Consider the following 24,243-nt stretch of genomic DNA (forward strand, 5'->3'; position numbering starts at 1 on the left):
AAACAGTGGAGCAAAGTGAACTAAAGTGCGCAGGCCAGAGGTTTGTGTAGACCTCATAGCGTGCTCACTTATTAAGAAGGGGAGAGGTTGTGATGGTGTGATATGGTATGTGGGTATCATTTTGTTTGTATTAATATTTTACTGATTTTCATAGTGTTCTTTTATAGGATATGTTATTTGCTAATCAATGAATGACTGTTGTTGACATCTGATATCAGCCCCCACAGTACTGTACTGTTATCTTTCCACAGGGTCAGTGAATAATCCTGTCTGCTCATATGCTAATTACATATTGACTTAGCTTGTTGAAACAATGAGCCTCTGTGACCTACCCCCCTGACCTGTGAATGAGGAGGGGAGGGGGACTTTTAAAATGTCAGGGAGATGAGACACAGTTCAGATCCTGTGTGGAACTATGATGTGAAACATAGCATCTCAGAGAGAAAGAAGAATATATGGACTATGTTATCCTCTGCTGGATTGTTGGACTTGCATTCTGTTACTGAACTGCATTCGGGTTCTGGACTAATATATTTTGTGTGGTGGATTGTATATGGACCTTTGTTATTTTTGCCTAAATAAAGGTCTTGGAATTGTTCACTCTTCTCTTGCTCTGTTGATTCTGTGATATCGGAGAAGGACCCCCATGACAGAGACTTTGTATCCTCAACCCTCAATTTTAAGTCTCTATACAGCATCCTCCCTTCCCCACAATTCATTATAAATCTTTGTATAATGTCCTCTAAACCCCTATCTATTGTAAGGCAGCGCTTACTGCATGTGTTGGGGGACACTCGCTTGGCAACGAGATTGAAGCACACAGGACCGCTTTTCTCACACAAACAGTCTAGCCGGTTTATTCAGGCCTCTGTAGGCCATGATACACTTCACAGACCTCACATAGTCCATAGTATTTCATAAAGTACGGCTTTACCTCGCAGTCACTAAACACGCTGTACTTCTCACTTCGTCCCGTTACCGTGGGTGACCACATGCCGAACAGTTAATTACATATATCAACGGAACATAATGAACACAGACAGTCTGTTCCAAAGGCAGATACTTCTCTGCCATTATTGTAACCCCCTTTCTGGAGTTACATTCCTAGAACTCCTGCTCCACATGCTGACTCCTGTCAGGCCTCTCTCCTGGGGAAGCTGCCTCCCTGGGATCACCATCCTTGTGACCAGGGCACTCTCGACAGTCCAGACCGGTAGCTTTCCCAACGCAGTGCTTTGACAGACTCTGCACATACAGGCTCTCCATGTATTCTTCAGGAAGTCCACTCTTAGGACCTTCCAACACACAGGCCTTAAGGTCCATAACCTCACCATGTGCTTTTCAGGAATCCGATCCTACTCCCAGGACCTTCCAACACACAGGTCATCCAGGACTTTACACACTGACCATGTGACCCAAACCATGGTCACATTATGTAGCTGAAACCACCCCCATAGGTGGGAGGTGTGTGTGGTTAGTCCCACCCAGCTCTCTGACTAACCCTGTAAAGGCCCCGTCTCACTAAGCGACTTACCAGCGATCCCGACACCGATATCAAGGTGTCAGGATCGCTAGTAAGTCGCTATGTGATCGCTGGTGAGCTGTCACACAGACAGCCTCACCAGCGGTCTGCACAGCGATGCCGAGCACCCGGCATTTCTGGCCATCCTGTAAAAAATAGAATCAAAATAAAAAATATAGTTATTCTCACCTTCCGATGTCCCGCGCAGCCATCCGGCCTCTCTCCACGCTCCGGTCCCAGTGATCCTTTGCATGAATGACCGCGAGATGTCACGGTCTCGCGGGATAACAAAGTCTCGCGGTCATTCGTGCAAAGGATCACTGGGACCGGAGCGTGGAGAGAGGCAGGATGGCTGAACGGGACATCGGAAGGTGAGAATAACTATATTTTTTATTTTTTTTATTATTTTTTACACCTGATCGCTGGTCTCCCGCTGTCACACACAGCGATGTGTGCTGGCCAGCGGGAGACCAGCGACCAAAGAAATGTCCAGAGATTTCTTGCAGCGATCAGCGATACCGGCAGGGGGGCCGCTCGCTGATCGCTGTCACACACAGCGATCTCGCTGGTGAGATCGCTGTTACGTCACAAAAGTTGTGACTCAGCAGCGATCTCGCTACCGAGATTGCTTAGTGAGACGGGGCCTTTAGCCCTCCTTATAAACTAAACAAACACTTGTGGAACTACAAGTCTCAGAACAACAACATTTCTGGCTTACAGCGCAGAGGACCTCCTCTGCGACACATACCGGCCATTTACAATAAAGCCGGTCACTGTCTCACCATCACAGTTACGCCTCTGTGAGTATCCTGAGTAGCACATACAGCGCGCCCCGTAGATGTAACAGGGGTCACTGCCTCACACTAATATATGTATGTATATAAAGCTGAGTGTATGTATGTGTGTATGTATCAAGCCAAGTCTACACGGCCCACGTTGTTAGCACACATGGGTGGAGACACATTCATCTCGAAAGCCACCCTGCAAAACTCACCGATTGTGACGTCCCAGCCGCTTTGAGCTACAATCAGGGCCGCCGCCTTTAGAGTATCAGTGCGAGGCAGGCACAGGCCACATCTAGCTCCATCGTGTTTAGAGTGGAGTTGCTCCTGCGAGGCATGTCAAGGGAATGGGAGGAGCCTCATGGATTACACCGCCGTGCTCATATCAGGAAGTTGCTGTGTGGTGCTGCAGCAGAAGTAGGTTGTGTATGCGATACGCTTTATTGCAATTTGTGCAATTTCTCTCGGAATCAAGTGTTTCCAATTATATATGGAAGAGGAGTTTTAAGTGCTGCCGGAGAAGGTGACTATAAAGGAGAAAAGCTGTGCTGCAGAAAAATGCTGTGTATAAAGGAGGACCGTGAGATGCAGGAGGAGGCTGTGTAAAAAAAAAAAAAAAAAAGCATGAGGTGCAGGAGGAATAAGGCCCCTTAGGCCGGGGTCACATTGCGTAATGGCAGTCCGTTAGATGAACTGCGTTACACCGCGGCCCGTTAACGCTCTAATTGTCGGGTGCATCAAATGAATCATCTGCGCTAGCGAGTAGAGCATAACGCGATCGCGTTATGCTATACCATTAACCAGCCCGTCAACGCTGTGCATTGCTATGTTCAACAGCGACAATTTCGTTTTCTGCGCGTTCCCACACCGTCCTCGGAACACAGTGGGCTGCGTATGTGCAGATTGAGAGCATTGCTTGCCAATAGATGCTATTGCGCATGTTCCAGCACCGTTTTGTTGAAGCAAAAAGTTTATTTTTTATTGCAATTAGTGAAATTTCTCTCGGGATCAAATGTTTTTATGTGCAATCACCACATAATCATTATAATTTGTTATAACTAACCACAATGAGTTACTATGCCCGGGCAACGCGGGGCTCTTCAGTGTTGTATAATAACTTGTGCTGACTGATTCGCCCTGATTAATATTCGGTCACTGATCCCTGTACATTATAAATAATAGCCAGTGCTGACTGATCCGTCCTGATTATATCCGGTCACTGATCTGTACATTATATATAATACCCAGCCCTGACTGATCCATCCTGATAATATCCGGTCACTGATCTGTACATTATATATAATAACCAGCGCTGACTGATCCGTCCTGATAATATCCGGTCACTGATCTGTACATTATATATAATAACCAGCGCTGACTGATCCGTCCTGATAATATCCGGTCACTGATCTGTACATTATATATAATAACCAGCGCTGACTGATCCGTCCTGATAATATCCGGTCACTGATCTGTACATTATATATAATAACCAGCGCTGACTGATCCGTCCTGATATCAGATCACTCATCTGGACATTATATATAATACCCAGCGCTGACTGATCCTTCCTGATAATATCTGTTCACTGATCTGTACATTATATGTAATAACCAGGGCTGACTGATCCGTCCTGATAATATCAGATCACTGATCTGGACATTATATATAATACCCAGCGCTGACTGGTCCGTCCTGATAATATCCGGTCACTGATCCCTGTACATTATATATAATAACCAGCGCTGACTGATCCGTCTTGATAATATCCGGTCACTGATCTGTACATTATATATAATACCCAGCGCTGTCTGATCCGTCCTGATAATATCAGATCACTGATCTGAACATTATATATAATACCCAGCCCTGACTGATCCGTCCTGATAATATCTGGTCACTGATCTGTACATTATATGTAATAACCAGCGCTGACTGATCCGTCCTGATAATATCCGGTCACTGATCCCTGTACATTATATATAACCACCAGCGCTGACTGATCCGTCCTGATAATATCCGGTCACTGATCTGTACATTATATATAATACCCAGCGCTGACTGATCCGTCCTGATAATATCAGATCACTGATCTGTACATTATATATAATACCCAGCGCTGCCCGGTCCGTCCTGATAATATCCGGTCACTGATCTGTACATTATATATAATAACCAGCGCTGACTGATCCGTCCTGATAATATCCGGTCACTGATCTGTACATTATATATAATTCCCAGCGCTGACTGATCCGTCCTGATAATATCCGGTCACTGATACCTGTACATTATATATAATAACCAGCGCTGACTGATCCGTCCTGATAATATCCGGTCACTGATCTGTATATTATATGTAATAACCAGCGCTAACTGATCCGTCATAATATCCGGTCACTGATCTGTACATTATATGTAATAACCAGCGCTGACTGATCCATTCTGATAATATGCGGTCACTGATCTGTACATTATATATAATAACCAGCGCTGACTGATCCGTCCTGATAATATCTGTTCACTGATCTGTACATTATATGTAATAACCAGGGCTGACTGATCCGTCCTGATAATATCAGATCACTGATCTGGACATTATATATAATACCCAGCGCTGACTGATCCGTCCTGATAATATCCGGTCACTGATCCCTGTACATTATATATAATAACCAGCGCTGACTGATCCGTCTTGATAATATCCGGTCACTGATCTGTACATTATATATAATACCCAGCCCTGACTGATCCGTCCTGATAATATCAGATCACTGATCTGAACATTATATATAATACCCAGCCCTGACTGATCCGTCCTGATAATATCTGGTCACTGATCTGTACATTATATGTAATAACCAGCGCTGACTGATCCGTCCTGATAATATCCGGTCACTGATCCCTGTACATTATATATAACCACCAGCGCTGACTGATCCGTCCTGATAATATCCGGTCACTGATCTGTACATTATATATAATACCCAGCGCTGACTGATCCGTCCTGATAATATCAGATCACTGATCTGTACATTATATATAATTCCCAGCGCTGACTGATCCGTCCTGATAATATCCGGTCACTGATACCTGTACATTATATATAATAACCAGCGCTGACTGATCCGTCCTGATAATATCCGGTCACTGATCTGTACATTATATGTAATAACCAGCGCTAACTGATCCGTCATAATATCCGGTCACTGATCTGTACATTATATGTAATAACCAGCGCTGACTGATCCATTCTGATAATATCCGGTCACTGATCTGTACATTATATATAATAACCAGCGCTGACTGATCAGTCCTGATAATATCCGGTCCCTGATCCCTGTACATCTCTATATATAAAACTGTATGTGTGTGTATCACCAACCAATCACGAAGCATCTTTCATTTCACCAGAGCTGTTCAAAAGAAGCTGAGCTGTGATTAGTTGCTATGAGCAAGTTTTCCCACTTGACAACTCCTCAGCAGACACTGACATGGTGGGAGAAATGTAGCATCCCTGGGAACATAAGCTCCCAGCCATTGTCTGCCCCCCAGAAAGGAGCACATAGCACATGACAGAAATGAATCCCCCCTCCCGTGCCCATATACATGTCACACATCCTCCATCCCATAGGCACATCTTCCCTCTTAAAGGGGTCTCCAGTATGGAAGTCAGGGCAAATCCATCCAGCGCTTTGGTTCTGACCCCAGACCTCTTAAAGGGATCCCCGGTATAGAAGTTAGGACAGTTCCACTCAGCTCTGTGGTTCTGACCCCAGGGTCTCTTAAAGGGATCATTTGTTTGCAAGTTAGGGCAAATCCACTCAGTGTTTTGGTACTGACCCCATGCCTTCCTTAAAGGGATCTCCGGTACGGAAGGCAGGGCAAATCCATCCAGTGCTTTGGTTCTGACCCCATGCCTCTCTTAAAGGGATCCCCTGGATGGAAGTCAGGGCAGTTGCCTTCAAATGCTCTGTTACTGACCCCAGGCTCTCTTAAAGGGATCTCCTGTACGGAAGTTAGAGCAAATCCCTCAGCGCTCTGATTCTGACCCCAGGGTTCTAGTAAAGGGACCATTGGTATGCAAGTCAGGGCAAATTCATCCAGCGCTCTGACCCAAGGCCCCTCTTAAAGGGATCCCCGGTATGGAAGTGAGGGCAAATCCATTCTGCACTTTGGTACTGACCCCATGCCTCTCTTAGGCCAGGGTCACATTGCGTTTAGGCAATCCGTTAGACGGACTGCGTTACACCGCGGTATAACGCGGTCTGTTAATGCAGCCATTGACCCCATTATGTGGCGCATTGCGACGCATGCCGTAAAGCGGCACGCGTTCGCGATGTGCCGTCATTCTGTGACGGAGCCTCGGGCGCGGGCTGCGGCGTCTGGCTCCGTCACCGCTAGTGCTGATGAATCATCAGCGCTAGCGGGTATCGCATAATATCCGGTACCTGATCCCTGTACATTACACAGGGTGGGCCATGTATATGGATACACCTAAATAAAATGGGAATGGTTGGTGATATCATCTTCCTGTTTGTGGCACATTAGTATATGGGAGGGGGAAAACTTTTCAAGATAAGTGGTGACCATGGTGGCCATTTTGAAGTCGGCTATTTTGGATCCAACTTTATTTTTAAGTTTCTCTTTGTTTATAGCCATTGACATGTCGCAGAGGTTAAAACGTGAGGAGCGGATAGAAATTGTGTTGATGTCTGGTGAATGCAGTACCCGGGTCATTGCAGCAGATTTCAATGCAAGACACCCTACGCAAGAAAGCTTGTCACCTTTCCCATTTTATTTAGGTGTATCCATATAAATGGCCCACCCAAAAAAAAGTTTGCCTCATCACTGAACATAATGTTCTGTGTAAACTGAGGGTCCTGTTCCAATTTTTGTTTTGCCCATTCTGCAAATTCAGCGCGTCGATCTGGGTCACCAACCATTCCCATTTTATTTAGGTGTATCCATATAAATGGCCCACCCTGTATATATCTAGCGCTGACTGATCCGTTATGATAATATCTGGTCACTGATCCCTGTTCATCTATGTATATAAAGCTGTGTGTGTATGTATCAAGCCACACCCACTCCACATAGCCCTGCCCACTTAACATAGCCACACTCACTCCACACGCAAGGCCCCCTTTAATAAATATCTAATATAATATCTAATCTAATAATAAATATCTAATATATTTCATAGGCACATCTTCTTGACCACAACATGTTAGCAACCAATCACTAAACATATTTCATTTCACCAGAGCTGTTTAAAAGATGAAAGCGGAGCTGTGATTGGTTGCTATGAGCAGAAGTTTTCCTTGTAGACAGTTGTGGTAACTGAGGCCTATTATTCTTATCATTTCTATGGTGTTATCGTCCTTCTGTAAAGCTGGAAATAACACAATTTATTACCCTCTGACACAGACTGCCCAGAATCAGGAACTTCTCTTTGTCTGGCATGAAGCATCTCATTAACCTAAAATTCAAACACAGATTAAAAAAGAAACACAAGACGGATTTCTCCAACCAAGGTATCGTTCTATTTGGTGTAACAGCGCCATCCTGACAATGCCTGGTTAGCTTTAAACTTATTTACACAGCTACAACTAATGCCACTCTAAGCAGGGCTGTGGAGTCAGTAAGCCAAACCTGTGACTCCGACTCCTCAATTTCCCTTACACCGACTCCACGACTCCGACTCCCACACATATTGCTTATATTTAAGTGAAAAATTTATTGTAGTACAATGTGAACATCAGACATTTAATAATTTTTATGATACAATAATCAAGATATTTAGATAGAACATAATATCTATTGATTGGAATACATCTTTAGAACACAAAAAACTGTATTAAAATGTAAATATGTCATACACTATGTAATATCGATTACATATATACAGTACAGACAAAAAGTTTGGACACACCTCATTCAAAGAGTTTTCTTTATTTTCATGACTATGAAAATTGTAGATTCACTCTGAAGGCAAAGTAGCCACCTTTTGCTTTGATTACTGCTTTGCACACTCTTGGCATTCTATTGATGAGCTTCCAGAGGTAGTCACCGGAAATGGTCTTCTAACAGTCTTGAAGGAGTTCCCAGAGATGCTTAGCACTTGTTGGCCCTTTTGCCTTCACTCTGCGGTCCATCTCACCCCAAACCAGCTCGATTGGGCTCAGGTCTGGTGACTGTGGAGGCCAGGTCATCTGGTGTAGCACCCAATCACTCTCCTTCTTGCTCATATAGCCCTTACACAGCCTGGAGGTGTGTTTGGGGGTCATTGTCCTGTTGAAAAATAAATGATGGCCCAACTAAACGCAAACCGGATGGAATAGCATGCCGCTGCAAGATGCTGTGGTAGCCATGCTGGTTCAGTATGCCTTCAATTTTGAATAAATCCCAAACAGTGTCACCAGCAAAGCACCCCCACACCATCATACCACCTCCTCCATGCTTCACCGTGGGAACCAGGCTGGTAGAGTCCATCCGTTCACCTTTTCTGCATCGCACAAAGACACGGTGGTTGGAACCAAAGATCTCAAATTTGGACTCATCAGACCAAAGCAGATTTCCACTGGTCTGATGTCCATTCCTTGTGTTCTTTAGCCCAAACAAGTCTCTTCTGCTTGTTGCCTGTCCTTAGCAGTGGTTTCCTAGCAGCTATTTTATGTTGAATCTATTTTTATTGAAAAAACAAAAAGACAAAGATGACATACCAGACATCAAACATTATACACCAAGCCGTGCAAGGTCACAGCATAGTCAGCCTCTTATAAGACCGAAACCTCTTCTGAGATGGACTCGTAATTCCTAGCAGCTATTTTACCATGAAGGCCTGCTGCACAAAGTCTCCTCTTAACAGTTGTTGTAGAGATGTGTCTGCTGCTAGAACTGTGTGTGGCTTTGACCTGGTCTCTAATCTGAGCTGCTGTTAACTTGTGATTTCTGAGGCTGGTGACTCGGATGAACTTATCCTCTGCAGCAGAGGTGACTCTTGGTCTTCCTTTCCTGGGGCGGTCTTCATGTGAGCCAGTTTCTTTGTAGCGCTTGATGGTTTTTGCCACTGTACTTGGGACACTTTCAAAGCTTTCCCAAATTTTTGGAGTGACTAACCTTCATTTCTTAAAGTAATGATGGCCACTTGTTTTTCTTTACTGAGCTGCTTTTTTTATTGCCATAATACAAATTCTAACAGTCTATTCAGTAGGACTATCAGCTGTGTATCCACCAGACTTCTGCACAACACAACTGATGGTCCCAACCCCATTTATAAGGCAAGAAATCCCTCTTATTAAACCTGACGGCACACCTGTGAAGTGAAAACTATTTCTGGTGACTACCTCTTGAAGCTCAGCAAGAGAATGCCAAGAGTGTGCAAAGAAGTAATCAAAGCAAGAGGTGACTACTTTGAAGAACCTAGAATATAAGACATACAGTATTTTCAGTTTTCACACTTTTTTGTTAATTATATAATTCCACATGTATTAATTCATAGTTTTGATGCTTCCAGAGTGAATCTACAATTTTCATAGTCATGAAAATAAGGAAAACTCTTTGAATGAGGTGTGCCCAAACTTTTGGTCTGTGTGTGTGTATGTGTGTGTATATATATATATATATATATATATATATATATATATATGTGTGTGTATATATATAACACTATGACTTATCTCAGCTAAGACAAAGCCTAGATCCTCAGGATACATTCACACCATGGGCGAAGCCAGGATCAAACCTGGGGGGGGGGGGCGCAGAACCTCATACTGCACACCTCAGCTGCTGCAGAACCTCATACTGCACACCACTACATTTGAAAATAAAGCCTGCACCTTTAGAAGATGTGGTGATGAATGCAGTCTATTTATTCCAACTATCAATTGATGTTGATGTGTTTCTGAAGACGAGCAATGCCTGTCATGGGCGTCCTTTTGGGCAGCTATGAGGTGTACCTGACTGGTGCTTAAAAAAAGGAATGTTAGTCTGTGTGCTACCTGGCTTTCATTCTTTTTGGTACAGATAAGATATGGATAGACAGATATGGATAGATAGAGCAGATTTCTAATCTGCTTTTGCTATTGAAAACATTATCTATGAGCTCAGAAACCTTTCAGGTGAAAACTGATCTGCTTTTGTAGCTGAAAAACGCATCCTCAAAAAACGCAGGAAAAACCCTGTGTGTGAATGTAGCCTTAGATTAGAAAGAGAACAGCCATTTATAGGACATTTCAGAACTTTCCCAAATTCCTATGAAGAAATATTCAGCACATTCTGCATTGAATTACTGTACCCAATTTATTATATATTTTAGGAGTCAGAGTCGGTCCATTTTATTCCGACTCCACCAAAATGAGCACCGACTCCAACTCCACAGCCCTGACTCTAAATTAGTCCTTTTTTACAATTTCTAGCTAAATGGTATTACACTCCCACAAGGTTGAAATCTGCTTTCTCTAAGAGAAAAGCTGTATTACGCCTCAATGAGCAAGACTTACAGAAAAAAGAAAGGGAGCCAAGACTTACAGGAAGGAGTACAGAAATGGAAGAAAGGGAGGCAAGAGCTGCTTCAAGGGCCACTTAAACATCTCAGCAGAGAGAAGCATGACTTGCAGACATGAGAACAAGAGCTGCTTCCTCAAGGGCCACTGAATTGTCTTAGCAGTGAGAGGCAAGACTTACAGACATGAGAATCACAACTGTTTTCACAAGGACACAGGAAAAAGTTGGACATTTAAAATACTCTGCCTTTTGCTACCACTCAGACATCAATTATCAGAATATAATCTAGTAGTTAACATAGGAAAAATGGATGTGGTCTGCATGTACTGCAATGCCCTGAAGTGGAAAGATGAACCGCCAGGTTTATGCTGTGCAAATGACAAGGTAAAGCTGCTTCCTCTCCTCTCACCACCAGATCCCCTGAAGTCTCTGATGACAGGCACCACTGCAATATCAAGCCATTTCTTGGACATCACCAGGAAGTACAGCTCCTGCTTCCAAATAACATCATTTGGTGCAAAAGGAGAAGTTTTTTCGACTGGATTTATGCCCACGTTCAAAGCTCAAGGACAGATTTACCACTCAGTTGGCTCACTGCTTCCATTACAAGGAAAAGAACCTCAATTTCTTCAACTCTACTTCATGGGAAATGTAGAAGCAGAAGCTCAGCAGAGATGCTCTTTAATTCCTAACACTTGCCTTGATATTGTCACTAACTTGAATTAGTTCCTTCACGTAAACAATCCATATGTTCAACTTTTCAAGACTGCACTTGAATGCATGCCAAGTGACCATTACAAAGTTGTAATCAGAGCTGACAAAACACCACAAGGTGAGCATCAGCGGCGTTTCAATGCCCCCACATTTGATGAGGTAGCTATTTTGATTGAGGGCAATGAGTTTCACAGCCGTGACATTGTGCTTCAGAAAAGGAACAATGGTTTGCAACGGGTGGCAGAAACTCACAGGTCCCATGATACACTGCAATATCCAATCATCTTTTGGCAGGGAGAGGATGGCTATCACTTTGAAATACCTCAGACAAATCCTGCAACAGGCAACCCTTCAGGGAAAAAAGTGTCGGCCATGGACTTCTATGCCTATAGGATCATGACAAGAGTTGGTGAGGAAAATCACATCCTCAAATGCAGACATCTCTTCCACCAATTCATCGTTGACATGTGTGCAAAAATTGAGAGTGAACGTCTTCTGTATATCCGACTAAATCAAAAGAAGCTCAGAGCCAAGGAATATATTCACCATAGAGATGCTGTGGCAAATGATGCTGATCCAAACGACTTGGGTAAAATGGTAATCCTTCCATCAACTTTCGCTGGAATTCAAAATACAGCCCACTGAAATAGACAATATTATCAGTGCAGAATTGCCAGACTCTGAGAGTGACCCGTTGTTGTTTGACACCATCACAAAGAACATGAGCCATGGTCCCTGTGGGAATCTTAACAAAAATTCTCCCTGCATGGTTGATGGCAGGTTTTCAAAGAATTGCCCACGAAACCTGGTCCAAGAAACACAAACTGGACATGATGGATATATCCAGTCTAACAAAGAAGAAAATGAGGGGATGGTGGTCTCCTAGCAAAGCTCAAAAAGCAGGTTGAATGAATCATCACCCCAAGAGAGAGAAATTGACAACAAGTGGGTGGTGCCTTACAATCCTCTGCTCTCAAAGATTTTCCAGGTCTACATCAACATTGAAACTTGCCACTCTGTGAAATCAATCAAGTACATATGCAAATATGTCTACAAAGTAAGTGATCAAGCAGTGTTTGAACTCCAGAAAAATTGATGGAGAGGCATTCTAGATGGGCAGGTACATCAGCAGCAATGAAGCTGTTTGGAAAATAGTAGGGTTCTCCATTCATGAGCGCTATCCACCTGTTATGCATGTTCAATGGACAGAGGATTTACTTTGACCGGACAAACCTGATCCAGCAGCTTCAAACACCACCTAAGACCACCCTCTTGGCATTTTTTGAACTTTGTCAACAAGATTCATTTGCAAAAACAATACTCTACTGTGATCTTCCAAAGTACTACACTGGTTCGGAGCAAACGGGTTTGATGTTCAAGGCCCATCCAGGGGTCAAAGCATATGATACTCTTGGTCGCATCTACACTATTCATCCGTCATCTGCAGAGTGCTACCTGCGCATGTTACTTCATGTTGTCAAGGGTCCAACATCATTTTCTGACTTGAAGACTGTTGGAGGCCGTTAGTGAAACATTCAGGGAATCTTGCCAAAGACGAGGACTTCTGAAAAATGACGCACACTGGGACATGAAGCAGCAGCAGCTGCACAAACCCCAAAGCGACAAAGACACCTCTTTGCTATTCTTCTAACAACCTGTAATGTTTCAAATCCCCTTGACATCTCAGTGAGGACATCCTCATGCAGGTTAAAAAGGAAAATCCTCAGCAACTTATCACCTTCACTGAATACATTTTCAAGAAAACCTTAATTCTCCTTGAGGACCACTGCATGGAAATGTCTGGAAAAGCATTACACCTACTTGGCTTACCTACTCCAACAAGAAATCAGGAAGCTAACCAAATGTGCAGGGAGATTTTCAGAAAAACAAACTACAACATTGATGAGCTCACAGCATTTGTCTCTCACAATGAGCCACTGTTGGTACCAGACCAAAGAAACGTATACAACCAAATTTTAAGTTTCACTGCAACCAGCAAAAGTACGATTTTGTCTTCCTAGATGCTCCAGGTGGAACAGGAAAGACATTATTAACCCCTTAATAACCGGAGCCTTTTTCTGTTTTGCGTTTTCGTTTTTCGCTCCCCTTCTTCCCAGAGTCATTACTTTTTTTATTTTTCCGTCAATGTGGCCATGTGAGGGCTTATTTTTTCGGGACGAGTTGCACTTTTGAAAGACATCATTGGTTTTAGCAAGTCGTGTACTCGAAAACAGGCAAAAAATTTTCCAAGTGCGGTGAAATTGCAAAAAAAGGTGCAATCTCACAGTTGTTTTTTGTTTGTCTTTTTTGCTAGGTTCACTAAATGCTAAAACTGACCTGCCATTATGATTCTCCAGGTCATTTCAAGTTCATAGACACCAAACATGTCTAGGTTCTTTTTTATCTATGTGGTGAAAAAAAATTACAAACTTTGCAAAAAAAAAAATTGTGCCATATTCCGATATCCGTAGCATCTAAATTTTTCGTGATCTGGGCTTATTTATTGCGTGCCGAGCTGACATGTGCAGATATGATCTTTTGATCGCCCATTATTGCATTTTAATGCAATGTCGCGGCGACCAAAAAAAAGTAATTCTGGCTTTTCGATTTTTTTTCTTACGCCATTTAGCGATCAGGTTAATCCTTTTTTTTATTGATAGATCAGGCGATTCTGAATGCGGCAATATCTAATGTGTGTTTTTTTGTTTTTTTTTTTTATTTTGACTTGGGCAAATGGGGGTGATTTAAACTTTTATATTTTGATTTTTTTCATATTTTTTTAAAACATTTTTTTTTTTTTAAATTTTGGCATGCTTCAATAGCCTCCATGGGAGGCTAGAAGCTGCCACAACTTGATCGGCTCTGCTACATATAGGCGATGAGCAGATCACCTATATGTAGCAGAATTACAGCATTGCTATGAGCACCGACCACCGGGCCCTCATCAAAGCGGGGGATCTGACCTTGGACGTACTATTGTGTCCGAGGTCAGAAAGGGGTTAATCAACTTGCTACTAGCAAAATTTCGGCACTTGCAATGGCATCTTCTGGAATTGCAGTTACACTTTTAACTGGTGGTAGGACAGCACAGTCGACATTCAAGCTACCACTTAACCTGTCTCACAGTGACAGCCCAGTTTGCAACATTGCTGAAGGATCAGGACAGGCTAAACTGCTTCAAAAGTGCAGTGCCATCATTTAGGATGAATGCACGATGTCACACAAGAGGGCACTGGAAGCAGTGGACAGACTGCTGCAAGACTTGCGTGGAAACAGTTCTATCATGGGAGGTGTAGTTGTTGTTTTGGCAGGTGACTTTCGACAAACACTACCCGTTATACCAAGATCAACCTCTGCAGAAGAACTCGATGCCTGCCTAAAAGCATCATACCTTTGGAGACAAGTGAAGAAAATGTCGCTGAGCACAAACATGAGGGTCCACATGACAGCCCATGTTTCTACTGGACTGTTCTCAAGTCAGCTGTTGACTATTGGAGATGACAAGGCACCAATAAACTCAACCACTGGACAGATCATGTTTCCAAGCAACTTTTGCTACGTCGTTACATCAATTGAGGAGCTAAAAAAAGGTTTTTCAAAACATTCAATGCAACTTCAGAAAGTCTGGCTGGTTGTGCGAAAGGGTTATTGTAGCTTCGAAAAATGATAGTGTAAACAAGATCAATCTTCAAATTTTAAGTCTCCTTCAAGATATGTGCACAACCTACAAGTCAGTGGCTACAGTAACAGACCCTGATAAAGCATTATTGTGTCCAATAGAGTTCCTCAACTCCTTGGAACCACAAGGACTTCCTCATAAACTCTTTCTAAAACCTGGAGCACCTATTCTGCTGTTGAGAAATTTAGATCCACCAAAGCTATGTAATGGAACAAGACTCTTGATTAAGAATCTATTTACACATGTAATCGAAGCAACCATTTTGACAGGATGTGCCAAAGGAGAAGACATTTTCATTTCAAGAATTCAACTCATTCCATCTGATTTGCCTTTTGATTTTAAACACCTCCAGTTTCCAGTTCGACTGGCATTTGTAATGTCCATTAAGAAGGCTCAGGGACAGTCCTTGAAAGTAGTAGGGATCGATTTGCAATATTCTTGCTTTTCTCATGGTCAACTTTACGTTGCCTGTTTGGAACTGCCAAAAATCTATTCATGTTTGCACCTGAAGGCAAAACCAAAAATGTTGTTTATCAAAAGGCTCTTGAATGAGTTGAAATAAAATACTATCAATACTTGGGTAATCATTTAGTTACTTTGTGTAGCAAATCTGTAGTGTTGAATATATGGTGTGAAATGTTTTTATGTGCAATATAATCATTTTAATTTGTTATAACTAACCAAAGTTAGTTACTATACCCGGGCAACGCCGGGCTCTTCAGCTAGTTATATATAATAACCAGTGCTGACTGATCCATTCTGATAATATCTAGTCCCTGATCTCTTTTCATGTTACAATGTCCCTTGTTGTCTGGATATTATTCGCTTCTGTCTGTAGATTGTGTTATAATTGATGTTTTGTCACCTGTAGGATGGACAGAGTTACTGAAGACGCCTTGCGTCTCAATCTCCTGAAACGAGGCCTGGAGCAGCCGGACGACCGTGAAGATGTCTTGGCCAAGCAGCTCAAGATGGAGGGACACGAGGCCATGGAGCGGCTGAAGATGTTGGCATTATTGAAGAGAAAAGACCTTCCAGGGCTGGAGCTGTCGAACGATCACGGGGTTAAACAGGATGGACTGAAGCTGTACGAGGAGAAGATGAACGGGAATCTGCGGCCTCACATGGACTCCCGGCCGGCAGTGAGACACGGCAAGGAGAACATGAGCGAAGAACCTGTGGACATGAGCTCCAGACGGAGGTGAGATGGCAAGGTTCATCCCCTTGTGTCGGTACTGGCTCTGATGTGCAGGGTCGTGTCACCCTGGCAAGTGTCCTCTGTGATCTGTCTCTTTTCCACTAGTGACCAGGACCGAGCAGGACTGACTCCTTCTCCGGACGTCATTGTACTGTCCGACAATGAAGCCTCCAGCCCCCGCTCCTCCTCCCGATTAGAGGACCGTATTAAGGGAGCAAACCTGGACATTTTCAAGGTAGAATCATGCATGCCACCCATTGTCCGACCCCTCACGCTAGCCGCCTCTGAACTCCTGAAACCATATTGTAACCTCTCTCCCCAGGGTAAGACCCTAGAGGAGCGGCAGCAGCTCATCAAACAGCTGAAGGACGAGCTGCGTCTGGAAGAGGCACGACTGGTCCTGCTGAAGAAGCTGCGGCAGAGTCAGCTCCAGAAAGAGAATGTCCTGCAGAAGGTGAGTTGTCTGAAGACCCCTGTGTGCCCGGCCCACCAAACCTGCCAGGCATCCCCTTACTGGTCACATCTCTTTCTTTCCAGACTCCTGTCGTACAGAATGCAGCAACCATCGTACAGCCATCTCCAGCCCACGTGGGACAGCCCAGCATCACAAAAGTGCCGTCTCGGGCAGGCGCTCCAGGACTGGAGGTGCAGAATCTGAGAAGCGTCCAGGTGAGCGAAATTCATCTTGTCGAAGCCATAAAGCACCATGAGGTCAGGCTACAGCATGTTTCCTCTGAATGTTACCCCTCTAGACTCATAGTGTCATCAGATCTTCCTCCAATGCCCCTCTGCCCCACATGATGATGTCCCAGAGAGTCATAGCTCCAAACCCGACCCAGCTCCAGGGGCAGTGCTTGCCATCGAAGGCCACATTGATCCGCAACAGCACTCCGGGCATGACTCAAGCACTGAACTACCCCCAGGTAAGGTACCCGCATGTTATTCTTACTTATATAGCACCATTGATTCCCTGGTGCTGTACATGAGACGGGGTACATACATAATACAGGTGTCGTTTACAGTAAACTAACAATGGTAGACTGGTACAGAAAAGAGGAACCAGCCCCCACGGCCTTACAATCCACAGGATGGTAGGGAAGGAGACCGTAGGTTTGGGGGTTCAGTGGCTCTGGTGGTGTTGAGGTGGCAGCGTGGTCAGTGCAGGCTGTAGCTTCCTTGAAGAGATGGGTTTTCAGGTTCCTTCTCAAGGATCCGAACATGGGGGATAATCAGACGTGTTGGGGCACAAAATTCCAGAGCATGGGGGATATTCAGGGGATGTCTTGGATGCCATTGGGTGTGGAGCGATTAAGTGTGGAGGAGAAAAGGAGATCTTGGGAGGACCAGAGATTATGTGAGGTAAGATATCAGTGGATTAGTTTGGAGATAAATGGAGGAGAAAGGTTATAAACTGCTTTTGTAGGTCAGTGTTAGTAGTTTGAACTGGCTATGTTGGGAAATTTGGAACCACTGAAGGGATTTGCAGAGATGAGAAGCAGAGGAGCAGTGAGGAGACAGATTAATTAGTCGGGCAGCAAAGTTAAGGACGGACTGGAGAGGTGCAAGAGTGTTAGCAGGGAGGCCACAGAGGAGGATGTTGCAGTAGTCGAGGTGGGGCAAGATGAGGGCATGCACAAGCATTTTAATAGATTGAGGGTTGAGGGAAAGGACAGATTCTGGAAATATTTTTGAGCTGGAGGCGACATGAGGTGGCGAGAGCTTGGATGTGTTGCTTGAAGGGCAGAACAGTCAAAGGTTACTCCGAGGCAGTGGATTTCCGTTACAGGGGAATATCATGTCAGGTAGGGAAGATGCGTGAGATGGAGGAAAGATAATGAGTTCAGATTTGTCCACATTGAGCTTGAGGAAGCGAGAGAAGGAGGATACGGCTGGTAGATGCTCCAGGATTCAGCAGAGAGGGGTAGATCTGAGTGTCATCAACGTATAGCTGGTACTGGAAGCCACGTGACTTTGAGTTGTTCCAAGCCAAGGGTATAGATGGAGAAGAGTACTAGGACAAAGTCTTGGAACTCCAACAGAGAGGGCGAGATAAGGAGATAGTGTGGGAGACGCTAAATGTGCGGTTGGCAAGGTATGAGGAGATCAAGGATAGGGCACCGTCTTTGATGCCAAAGGAAGAGAGGATCTGTAATAGGAGGCAGTGGTCAAATGTGTCGAAAGTAGAGGACAGGTCTTGAAGGAGGAGTATAGGGAATTGTCTGTCCGCTGTAGCTGTAAGTAATTAGTAATTTTGGTCAGGGCAGTTTCATTGGAATGATCGGGACGGAAGTCAGATTGTCAAAGAGCAATTTAGATGAGAAGTAGGAGGAAAGTTCAGCATGGCCGTGCTGCTCAAGGAGTTTGGAAGCGAATGGCAGCAGCAGCGATATGGGGTGATAGCAGGACATAGCGGTCAGGTCGAAGGATGGCTATTTGAGGATAGGTGTGACAGGCATATTTGAAAGCAGAAGGGAAGGTACTAGAAGTTAGTGATAGGTTGAAGAAATGGGTTAGGGATGGAATAAGTGTGGTGGTGAGGTTGGGGAGGAGATAGGATTGGGTCAAGTGCACAAGTGGTGAGGAGTGATTTGGAGAGGAGATGAATAAGCTCTTCAGTGATGTTGGAGAGAGGTTATAGGGTTAGGGCATTGGTCTGGAATACAAAGGAGTTGTGGTGGTCAAATAATAAAGACTTGCCTTGTTTGGTCGATATTATTTTTGAGGTGCGTGGCAAAGTCCTCAGCAGAGATTAGGGAGGTTGGAGGGGGCAGTGGTGGGCAGAGGAGGGAGTTAAGGGTTCCTCAGCAGAGATTAGGGAGGTTGGAGGGGGCAGTGGTGGGCAGAGGAGGGAGTTAAGGGTTGAATAACTAGTGATGTAGGATAAGGAAGCTATGAGGGTTGTGAAGTCGGCCTGTTTAGCAGAGGTGAGGGCTGATTTCAATGTGATTGTTGCTTGTTTGAATACGGTGAAGTCGTCTTGTGAATGTATTTTCTTCCAACACCACTCCTTAACCCTGGACACTTGCCAGAGCTTTTTAGTGATGTTATTGTGCCAGGGTTGTCTATTTATGCGGTGCACTTTGTCATGAACAAGAGGGGCGACTGTGTCACAGTGAGAGTGCCATTGTAGAAAGCTGTCTGTGTCGTGAAGTGAAGATAAAAGGAAAAAAAGGGGTTTGGTACCGTGTAAACCAGTTGAAAAAATAATGCTCTCAGTGTGAAAAATAAGATAATCTTGTAGTTATTGTACCTTTTAATGACTAACAAAAATATAAATTATATTACCACGCAGCTTTCGAGACTACTTAGGTCCCTTACTTAGGCACAGTGTAACAAAGTCTCTGAAGAAACACAAATATGGCATGGTATAATAAATGAACATATAAATAAACTGAAATCCAACTGGAATCAAATACTTTAATAAGTTTGTGTACTGGACACAACAGACAATATGAAAGTTGTCATATTAAAAGGTAATTTTAAATCACAAAAACCATTGCAGGGTTTGGGAATACAAATGTATTAAAGTTTTTGATTCCATTCACACAGGAGTTGTTAAATCTGTCAGAAGGATTTATGAGACACTGCAGAATTGGCTCCAGAGACTGAGAGGGCACCAGGCCTCTTCTCGAGAGACTGAGAGGGCACCAGGCCTCTTCTCGAGAGACTGAGAGGGCACCAGGCCTCTTCTCGAGAGACTGAGAGGGCACCAGGCCTCTTCTCGAGAGACTGAGAGGGCACCAGGCCTCTTCTCGAGAGACTGAGAGGGCACCAGGCCTCTTCTCGAGAGACTGAGAGGGCACCAGGCCTCTTCTCGAGAGACTGAGAGGGCACCAGGCCTCTTCTCGAGAGACTGAGAGGGCACCAGGCCTCTTCTCGAGAGACTGAGAGGGCACCAGGCCTCTTCTCGAGAGACTGAGAGGGCACCAGGCCTCTTCTCGAGAGACTGAGAGGGCACCAGGCCTCTTCTCGAGAGACTGAGAGGGCACCAGGCCTCTTCTCGAGAGACTGAGAGGGCACCAGGCCTCTTCTCGAGAGACTGAGAGGGCACCAGGCCTCTTCTCGAGAGACTGAGAGGGCACCAGGCCTCTTCTCGAGAGACTGAGAGGGCACCAGGGCAGGGCACCAGGCCTCTGCTCGAGAGGCAGTGAGGGTACTAGGCCTCTGCTCGAGGGACAGTGAGGGTACCAGGTCTCTGCTCTAGAGACAGTGAGGGTGGTTATAAAATGGTATATTCTCTAACTGGGTCGCTGTGACCAGTGGGGATACCGCAGGGGTCGGTGTTGGGACCGATTCTCTTCAGCATATTTGTTAACAATCTGGTAGAAGGTTTATACAGCAAAATATCGATATTTGCAGATGATACAAAACTATGTAAAGCAGTCAATACAAGAGAAGATAGTATTCTGCTACAGATGGATCTGGATAAACTGTAAATTTCAGCCGAAAGGTGGCAGATGCGGTTTAACATTGATAAATGTAAGGTTATACACATGGGAAGAAGGAATCAATATTACCATTACACACTGAACGGGAAACCACTGGGTAAATTTGACATGGAGAAGGACTTGCTGATCCTAGTTAATGATAAACTTACCTGGAGCAGCCTGTGCCAGGCAGCGGCTGCCAAGGCGACCAAGACCATGGGGTCCATTAAAAGAGGTCTGGATACACATGATGAGAGCATTATACTGCCTCTGTACAAATCCCTGGTTAGACCAACATTGAGTACTGTGTACAGTTTTGAGCACTGGTGCTCAGGAAGGATATAATGGAGGGCAACAAAATTTATAAAGGAGATGATGGAACTACAGTACCCAGAGAGAGTAGCAAAATTAGGATTATTTAGTCTAGAAAAAAGATGACTGAGGGGCGATCTAATAACCATGTATAAGTATATAAAAGGACAATACAAATATCTCTCCGAGCATCTGTTTATACCAAGGAAGATGAGGGGGTCACAAGGTGGTATTCTCTGCGTCTGAAAGAGAGAAGGTTTTTTCCATCAACATAGAAGAGGATTCTTTACTGTTAGGGCAGTGAGAATCTTGAATTCTTTGCCTGAGGAGGTTGTGATGGTGAACTCAGTCAAAGTGTTCAAGAGAGGCGTGGATGTCTTCCTGGAGTGTAACAATATTGTATCTTATAGTTATTAGTTTCTCTAGAAGGACGTAGATCTGGGGATTTATTCTGACGGAATATAGGCTGAACTGGATGGACAAATGTCTTTTTTCAGCCTTGCTCACTATGTTAGCAAGCTTCTGCTCCAGACACAGTGAGGGCACCAGGCCTCTGATCTTACTTGGATATTGGTACTATAAAACTTTCATATCACTACCACATACCTTACCACATACAACTTCATACCAATTAAGGATTCAGTCTCTGAGCTCAGTTTGTTTGAATGTTCAATTTTTATACCATGCCTCTTTTTTTGTTTTTTTTGTGCATATATTTGTGTTTCTTTAGAAATTTTGCTATACCATGCCTGAGCAAGGGACCTAAGAAGTCTCGAAAGCTTGCTTTGTAACATCATTCCTTTTATTTTTGTTAGCCATTTATAGGTATCATAACTACAAGATTATCTTATATTTTGACACAAAGTGAATATTTGGACACCAGTGTTAGATAGAAAGTGTGTGAGTGTCTAGATGTGCGAGCTTTCTGACAGGTTATGCTAGTTACTGGACATGGGTGAGGAGAACTGGGATGAGAATGTGAGTAGATGGTTGTCAGATAAGGGGAGAGGAGAGATTGTGAGCAGCGATAGGGAGCAAAGACAAGTGAAGATGAGATCTAATGCATGTCTGTGTGGGTGGCGGAGTGTTATAGCCAATGCTGGCCACCTTTCGCTTTGTATTTGATATTTCGGTAATGCTTTGTTCTTCTGTCACTCCAGACCAGTTCCTCAGTCCCCTGTCAGCGTAACACATCCTCGTCAGCTATGTACATGAACTTGGGCTCTCATATGCAGGCAGGTCCTGTGAACAGAGTGTCTTCCCCGCTGCCCAGCCCCAGTGCCATGGCTGATCCTGTCAGCTCTCAGGCAGCTGCTAAACTGGCTCTACGGAAACAGCTGGAGAAGACACTGCTGGAGATTCCCCCTCCAAAGCCTCCGGCGCCACTGCTCCACTTCCTGCCAAGTGCTGCCAACAGTGAATTCATCTACATGGTGGGACTAGAGGAGGTGGTACAGAGTGTTATAGACAGCCAAGGTAGGTGTGATGCCCAGGGGCATGCTGGAGATGTGTGGTCAAACTGGTTCATTGTATGGTAACTCTGCCATCTTGCAGGTAAAGGCCACTCCTCACTCTTACACATGGACCCCTTCACGTGTGCCCAGTGTCGTACCGACTTCACCCCTCACTGGAAACAGGAGAAGAGTGGGAAGATCCTGTGTGAGCAGTGCATGACGTCCAACCAGAAGAAGTCTCTGAAGGCCGAGCACACAAACCGGCTAAAAAATGCCTTTGTCAAAGCTTTGCAGCAAGAGCAGGTGAAAGAAATTCTGAGTTTGGTCTTCTCTTCAGTCCCCCCAACTCCTGGTCCTCTCCTTTAGTCTCTCTTCCTTCTCCCGGCCCTCTCCTTCGTCTCATCTCATAATCTCATCATCCTCACTGTCTTCTCCTTGGTCTTGCCTACTCCCCATCTTCTCCTCGGTCTCGCTTCCTCCTTGTCCCTGTCTTCTCCTTGGTCTCGCTTCCTACTCGTCGCTTCCTCCTCCTGCTTGTCTCGCTACCTCTTCCTGCTTGTCTCGCTACCTCTTCCTCCCTCTCTTCTCCTCGGTCTCGCTTCCTCCTCCTCCCTGTCTTATCCACGGTCTCGCTTCCTCCCCGTCCCTGTCTTCTCCTCCCTCGGTCTCACCTCCTCCTCCTCCCTGTCTTATCCACGGTCTCGCTTCCTCCGCGTCCCTGTCTTCTCCTCTCTCGGTCTCGCCTCCTCCTCATCCCTGTCGTCTCCCTCCTCAGTCTCGCTTCCTCCTCGTCCTTGTGTTCTCCTTCCTCGTTCTCGCTTCCTCCTCGTCCCTGTCTTCTCCTTCCTCGGTTTCGCTTCCTCCACGTCCCTTTCTTCTCCTTCCTCGGTCTCGCTTCTTCCTCGTCCCTGTCTTCTCCTTCCTCGGTCTCGCTTCCTCCTCTTCCCTGTCTTCTCCTTCCTCGGTCTTCTCCTTGTTCATGCTGCTTCCTCTTCTCCTTTTGTCTCCTCTGTTTCACCTCATCTTCCCGCTCCTTTCCATGGTATCTTCTTTTCTTCATCTTGTTCTTGTTCTTGCTGCCTTTTCCTCCGCCTGGTCGTTTCCTCTGTCTCGCCTCTTCATATGGCTCGCCACCTTCTACTCTTGCAGCTTGCCTTCTCCTTATGGTCTCCTCAGTCTCACCTCTTAATCCTCCCACGGCTCGTGTCCTCTTTCCACTTATTTCCTCCTTCTGCTCCCTTCCTTGGTTTCTCTCTGTTAGGCGTGACATCTTGTATGTTTTGGTTTTGCAGGAGATTGAGCAGAGATTACAGCACCAGGTCTCGTTGTCTTCGGCCACCCCACCTACAGTCACCAAGCAGGAGAGCATCATCAGACATCACTCCATGCGACAGGTACGATGGGGTATGGATATCTGCAGTTTTGCCCTGAGAGAGGATCCTACTAACCTCTTCTTATATCTCCTACAGGCACCACAGCCGCAGAGCACGCTTCAGAGAGGGATTCCTACCGCCCGGTCCATGTTGTCTAACTTTGCCCAGGCTCCTCAGTTGCCCGTGGCTGGCAGTTTGCTTGGCATGCCGGGTATGGATCTTTTTGAGGTGTACATGTTAGGTGATATTCTACTGGCTGTTCTATATTAAATTCTTC

The 24,243-nt window shown here is 44.8% G+C and overlaps 1 protein-coding gene across 5 annotated transcripts in view; it reads left to right on the forward strand.

Annotated features, from left to right (window-relative positions):
* The window catches only part of GATAD2B (GATA zinc finger domain containing 2B), a 77,195-nt gene that overhangs the window by 50,935 nt on the left and 2,017 nt on the right, over positions 1 to 24,243 (forward strand). For 3 of the 5 annotated variants that reach the window (XM_073564629.1, XM_073564631.1, XM_073564630.1), the window contains exons 2-9: positions 16,074 to 16,403; positions 16,506 to 16,635; positions 16,723 to 16,854; positions 16,938 to 17,069; positions 17,153 to 17,323; positions 22,300 to 22,615; positions 22,694 to 22,896; positions 23,886 to 24,177. In XM_073564629.1, the coding sequence (XP_073420730.1) occupies positions 16,075 to 16,403; positions 16,506 to 16,635; positions 16,723 to 16,854; positions 16,938 to 17,069; positions 17,153 to 17,323; positions 22,300 to 22,615; positions 22,694 to 22,896; positions 23,886 to 24,177 (1,705 nt within the window). In that variant the 5' untranslated portion in view covers position 16,074. Of the gene's footprint in view, positions 1 to 7,731; positions 7,839 to 16,073; positions 16,404 to 16,505; positions 16,636 to 16,722; positions 16,855 to 16,937; positions 17,070 to 17,152; positions 17,324 to 22,299; positions 22,616 to 22,693; positions 22,897 to 23,885; positions 24,178 to 24,243 lie in introns of those variants that run through there. The other 2 variants (XM_073564633.1, XM_073564632.1) reach the window with 2 other exon arrangements.

This window comes from Dendrobates tinctorius, unplaced genomic scaffold (assembly GCF_039654945.1).
Source record: "Dendrobates tinctorius isolate UK_male_01 unplaced genomic scaffold, ASM3965494v1 ptg000468l, whole genome shotgun sequence".
NCBI lineage: Eukaryota > Metazoa > Chordata > Amphibia > Anura > Dendrobatidae > Dendrobates > Dendrobates tinctorius.